Source organism: Lactuca serriola, chromosome 5 (assembly GCF_051521515.1).
Source record: "Lactuca serriola cultivar US96UC23 chromosome 5, Lser_US96UC23_V15, whole genome shotgun sequence".
Lineage (NCBI taxonomy): Eukaryota > Viridiplantae > Streptophyta > Magnoliopsida > Asterales > Asteraceae > Lactuca > Lactuca serriola.
The window spans coordinates 78,348,212-78,354,269 of NC_136412.1; the positions used below are offsets into that span (position 1 = coordinate 78,348,212).

Sequence of the window (6,058 nt, forward strand, 5' to 3'; positions counted from 1 at the left end):
TTCATAATATTGAGAACTTGTGTATCTTTAGAGCCTCCAAAATCCAAATAAACATTTACATATTATCCCTCAAAATTAAAAGAGATTAGAAATATAGAATCCGGATGGGATTTGAATTAGCTCAATATTACACTTTATTTATAGAGAAAAAACATTTCTAATTGTTATTTTTTAAAAAAGATAATTATAGATTTTATAACAATTATATAATTATATAAAAGGAGGGTTCCCAATTCAACAGTTCTTGTTGTTGATTCGACCACTTCTATTTTTTTTTATTTATTTTTTGTTTTTTTTTCAACAATTATAGATTAGTATGATCAGACATAGTTGTTTCCACGTGCTACATCTTCACCGTTTGACGTTGGCATCATCATCCCATCGGTTCATCGTTTTGTGCCATTTCTCCATTCACCGCTTCATCTGCTTTTTCACCGACCTGTTCTCTGTCTCTCTTCTTCTCATCTGTCTTCTGCCGCTCCTCCCCCTTCGTCGATATCCAATCTTTCTGTCTTCCTTCCTAATTTCTCCTTCTACCTTTCTTCAGTTTACCACCACTGCTATTGCTCCATTATGCGTTCTGCCCCCTCTTTCTATGATGCAACTCACCACCCCCATGACCATCGCCACCCTATACGCCGTCGACCGCCACGACAACCATCTTCTCCACCTCTTTCTTTGTCTCCTTTTGGTTTGTCTGTAAATCGTTCTTTTTTGGAGGGATTAGGATTACCAATATCTAGGTAATTTCCCATCGCTTCCGTCTTCAATTAGGAGTCGACGGTAATGATCGGGAAAGGGGAGAAGGACAGTCCTCGGTCTTCCGTTAGGGATGTAGGAAGGATTGGGTAGGAACAAAATCGATTATTGTCCAAATTCTTCCTTCTTCCTTTCACAGCAATTGGAAGCATTTAGAATTATCCATTTTCCTATTCCTTTTGGAAGATAACGAGGTATGGTCAAAGAAATCGATGTTCTTATGCGAAAATCCTAACTTATATATATCGCATGACACCTGTTTGATAAAAGCCCTCAACGAATAAATGGTGTGACATAGTTCAACTCTTTCCTTCCCACGATTAGATTTTGCTTAGAAAAATAATTGCAACTTCCAAGGTAGTTTCAATAGTTCTAAATCACGGAGTTCGAATTTAGAATTGAAATAATCGATTTAGGTTAAGGGACTATTCGGATCCAATTTCATATGAGTGGATGTATTATTGATTACTATAGGAGAAACAACTTGATATAAATCGCGAGCTCCAAGTGCAAACTATCATAAAATCTTTGTTTTTGACAATTCGTTTGATCTAACTTCTCAACTTCCTAAATATTGGTTTTCAGATTGCGTATGTTGATGCACTCATCTCTTTTCATGTATATCTGTGTAAATTTTGCATATATTTCATTCTTGGACTTACTTACCAATTTGTTGTTTTATGTGATGCAAGGTAGGCAAGACATCGTTGATGAATCAATATCCTGTATAACTTAGATTTGTTAAGGTTTATTCCTTTTCACCATTTACCTCTATTCTCCCTTTAGTCTTTGGGTGTAACAATCAAATAGGATCCACAATCACATCTTTCATGTCTCTAAAACTCCAACAAGTTGAAAATTTAGAATACATGAAGCTCATGTGATATGTGGCATGCAAGAAGGTATTTTCAAATGTGCTTTAAATTTGATTATTGCAACTTGAAGTATTGTAATCTAACAATTATATAATCAGTTAATTTTTTATAAAGATAGTTGGGTAACTTTACATTTACATCAATCTTATATGATCAATGAAGATCACCCAAGCCAGTGTTGGGGATTATTATTGTGTGCCCTTAATGTTTAACTTTAGATATGTGAACAAGAAGTTTAGCAATCAATACAAGGCAACAACAATAGGAGCTGATTTCTTGACAAAAGAAGTTGAATTTGAGGATAGGTTCTTCATTCTACGGGTTAGTTGTTAATGATGCTTATTTATTGGAGATGCATGTCCTTATGAAAGCATTCTAAACCACAAGTTGGAGGACCAAATTTGTAATTTGATACGTAGTGATTGTTCTAGATCTGGGATACAGCTGGACAGGAAAGATTTCAGACCCTTGGAGTTGCTTTTTATCGTGGTGCAGATTGTTGTGTTCTTGTGTATGATGTGAATGTTCAGAAGTCATTTGATGATCTCAACAACTGGAGGGAGGAATTCCTTATTCAGGTATGCTAACAAGGGATTGGGGATAACATTTTATCCACCGAATATTATTTTGTTATGATTATTATAGTAATAATAATAATAGTTGGTTGGATAAAATGGGTTGCAGGCGAGCTCTTCAGATCCTTAAAATTTCCCGTTTGTAGTTCTTGGAAACAAAGTTGATGTGGATGGTGGCAACAGCAGAGTGGTATGTTTTTTCAGTGGGAAACAAAAATTAAAAAAAAAAAACTGAAATTGATTTGTGGGTTTTTATTATAATAAATCTAAAATAATGGTTATGCAGGTTTCAGAGAAAAAGGCACGGGCTTGGTGTGCCTCAAAAGGAAACATTCCATATTTTGATCCAGTTGTAAGTGAGCCGACCCGACCCTATTGTATTTTATTTTAAAGGGTAAAAAAAAACATATCTATGCAATAAAGATGTACTTTTTCCCTTTTTGGCTTCATAATCAATAACGGTTACATCTTTTTCATTAATGCCAGATCAATACTTGGACAGAATGGTAATTTCACCCGATACGATATTAGTTCATTTTTTTATTCTTATTGCAAATTTATTGGTTGATTTAATTTATAAAATGTAGGTTAACTGAGTTTGGAGGTGCAGTTCCTTATATACCAGCTGAAGATTTGGCATAGAACGGTGTAAGCTCTTGAGTTGGGACATTAATCAAAATGGTGCATGGTTTCAAATAGCAATGTTGTTTATTTGTTTGTTATCGTTTATTTCTTTGTTATGGCATCATATCTTTATTTAATCAAACTATACAAACCAATTATCGCTTCTTTTCGTAGGGATGTATTGCTTTCTCAAAGTACAATGCTATCATTGCATGGATGTGAATCAATGATCCGTATGAGTCTAGGATAGTTTACTATTACAAATACCATTTATATAACAATTAACTATAACAGGGACCATTTATGTCTCAGTTTATCGCCACCACATTGACCATCAGACAATTTCTGCAATGCTTTGGTAAAATAAAGACCACATGAACCATTTATATTGATCATCCACGACACAATAAAGGAAAAAAAATACATCCCTTCCCAACCCATGCAAAGCATGGGTACTTTCTCTAGTTTTTATAAAAAAAAGATCTATCCAACTCATTGTATAGAGGACACGTGTATATGTATATATTGGAGAAGTGGCTGACTTAAAGTTTTTATCTTAAACCCGTTGGTGCTTACAAATGACTTTTTTTTCTTTTAAGGTCATCCGTTATACCCATTACTAACCACTATAGTGGTGGGTGTTACATCATCACTATACTCCCTACCACTAACCATGAGATACCTACCACTAAACACACCACTCCATTTTATTTTTTAATTAAATTTAAATCAAAACTACATACAAATCATATAATTTTCTTAAATACTATTTTTCATTAATTTAAAATACCAAATCACATTAATTAAAATAAAAAAAATAAAAAAACATTAGAAATAAAAAAAAGTAAAATTACCAAGCTTAACTAAAAAACTATCCCATATTCCCACGTTGGACTCGAACGGACTCCTTCATCGCGAGAAATAGCTCCAAATCTTCGCCTTCGAGGTCATCCGCTTTCATTTTCAAGATTTCCATATTGGTTTTTGTTTGAATCACCGATTGTGTTTCTATCACATTTTATTCTACCCGACTCAACATCTTCGCCTTCGTTTCTTGAACGTGTACATAACGATCAAATTTCTCTCCAAATTGATCCATAACTATAACACCCCGTTTATTTAATAAATAAATAGACAAATTAATAAATCAATAATAGCCCTAAAAGCGGAATAGTGTAGCAAGGAGTTAGTTTTGGGGGTTAAAAAGTTATAATTGAAAGTTTAGGGGGTTAAAATGTAATTTTCGGATTAGTTTGTAAAGTATTTTAAAGGTTGAGGGATGTTTAGCAAATTATGGGCTTATTATGAAGGGATTTTTGAAGACAGTGACTGTTTGGTAAATATTGGATTAAAGTTGAAAATATTTTATGGGGTTAGGGGCTAAAGTGTAAGTTTTGGGCTTGATTTGAAAGGAATTTCAGAGGGCAGGGTTGAAAAGGTAAAATATGGGCTGAGTTGAAAGAAAAGGGGAAGGGAGGGGCCAAAGGTGGCATTATGGGATAAGTTTGATGGGGTGGTCGGGTATACATTCTACCGAGTAACCCTAACCCTAGTTGTGAGTCCAGCTGCCACCTCCACTCTCGCAATTTCCGGCGCCGCACCACCACCTCCGTTGAAGTTATCACCGCTGTCGTGAAGGCCGAAGACCACAAGAAGCGTTGTCGTCGGCTCACTGCCAAGGAGGAGGGGGAGTCGTTTCCCGACGTGATGTTCAAAGCGTTGGGTTGCGTTCGTTGTGGCTGATGTTGTTCCTTCCTCCATTTCTCCCGCCGCTACACGGCAGTTCGCGACCGCCGACGCCATCACCAAGTGTTCGTCACGACGGGGCTGCATCCGGCCATCTCTTGCCATCAGAAAAGAAGGTCAGCACCGGTGAAGACTCAGTCGCATAAGCTCCATTGTATCGTTGTTGTTCCGCCGTTCTCCAAGCGTGTTCGTGTGGGCATGTGTTTCTCGGCTGGGAATCAAAAGAACCGCCGCCACCACCGTGAGGTGGTGTGTAACACCCATAAAATTCCAACCAATTTAAAACAATTTAAATCATTTGAAACCATTCAATTATTATAATTTGTTTTCAAAATAGTTTATACATTAGAGTTCCCAGAAATCATAATCGTCAATCGAGGAAGTGTACGGTCACGCCTTCGCCTACTCGCGGCCATCCGCTGAACCTGAAAAATAAATTGAAACTGTAAGCCCAGAAGCTTAGTGAGTTACCCCCAAAATACCAACCTCATATAACCATAATCATAATCATACCATATCAACAAATACAGAACAGCATGCATAATGAGCCTTCAGCCTGACTGGACCGCCTCGCAGGGCCTACAACCTATTTGGACCGCTCCCGAGCCTTTGGCATGACTGGACCGCCTCGCAGGGCCTACAACCTATCCGGACCGCTCATCGGGTATGTTGGCCTACAACTCAAAGTAGGGCCACCTCAAACCAACCCCCAACCAAACAAACATGCACACATAAGTATCATACTCTAGATCATATCATGTAACAGTCAAACCGATCTAACAAATCACAAATCATTACAACATCCCAATAACCGCGATACAGACCTAACCGGTCACTAACATAGCATCATCCTATAACCAGGACAATCATGTGCACATAGATATCATATAACACTATCATGCATATATATAACAGTCAAACTGATCTAACAGATCACAAAGCATAGCAACAATCCTAACCAGGATACCGACCTAAACCAGGTCACTAACATAATATCGTCCTAATTTACCAGGACACCGATCTAACAGATCAATAAGCATATCAAAAAATACAAGTATACAATCCGAGAAAGGGCCGACCTTGGTGTCTTAGACCCTGTTGATATAGTGACGATAACTCACCTTGCAATGCTGGACTGAACCACGAAATCACACTCCCGAAACACTGCCCCAAACTCCAACACCCATAACCACCAAAGATCCAATTCATAAATACCCGCTTACCAATTATCCTCAAAAGTCAAAACGGTCAACCCTTGGTCAAAGTCAAAGTCAACTATCAAGGTCAACAGTCCATGTTGACCTCAACTCGTCGAGTACCCTCAGCTACTCGCCGAGTTCCTTACATAACTTGCCAACTCACCGAGTCACCATGCCACTCGCCGAGCCCAAGGCAATCTTCATCGGACTCGCCGAGTTGTTCATCCAACTCGTCGAGTTCATGACCATCTTCATGTGACTCGCCGAGTCTACCATGCGA

General features: G+C 37.8%; 1 protein-coding gene across 7 annotated transcripts; it reads left to right on the forward strand.

The window, feature by feature from the left end:
* The first annotated feature begins 355 nt into the window (after positions 1 to 355).
* On the forward strand, positions 356 to 2,988 carry LOC145052677 (ras-related protein Rab7-like). 7 transcript variants are annotated; one of them, XM_079000534.1, is made up of 6 exons: positions 356 to 1,477; positions 1,848 to 1,955; positions 2,066 to 2,212; positions 2,496 to 2,561; positions 2,696 to 2,715; positions 2,797 to 2,988. In XM_079000534.1, exons 1-6 carry the CDS (start codon positions 1,352 to 1,354, stop codon positions 2,849 to 2,851), a joined length of 522 nt encoding a protein of 173 aa, XP_078856660.1. In that variant the 5' UTR covers positions 356 to 1,351; the 3' UTR covers positions 2,852 to 2,988. The 7 variants fall into 7 exon arrangements, 2 of the variants coding, with proteins under 2 accessions (XP_078856660.1, XP_078856661.1); XR_013684139.1 differs by adding an exon at positions 2,319 to 2,399 and having other exon boundaries at positions 358 to 953; positions 1,452 to 1,505; positions 1,853 to 1,955; positions 2,079 to 2,212; positions 2,496 to 2,988; XR_013684140.1 differs by adding an exon at positions 2,319 to 2,399 and having other exon boundaries at positions 358 to 953; positions 1,456 to 1,505; positions 1,853 to 1,955; positions 2,079 to 2,212; positions 2,496 to 2,988.
* The last annotated feature ends 3,070 nt before the right edge of the window (positions 2,989 to 6,058 follow it).

Bases quoted from the DNA above. Each gene is read 5' to 3' on its own strand.
- LOC145052677 (XM_079000534.1), top strand. From the start codon at position 1,352: ATGTTGATGCACTCATCTCTTTTCATGTATATCTGTGTAAATTTTGCA. The intron at 2,562-2,695 runs GTAAGTGAGCCG...CATTAATGCCAG, and splicing joins TTCCATATTTTGATCCAGTT to ATCAATACTTGGACAGAATG. The intron at 2,716-2,796 runs GTAATTTCACCC...TATAAAATGTAG, and splicing joins ATCAATACTTGGACAGAATG to GTTAACTGAGTTTGGAGGTG.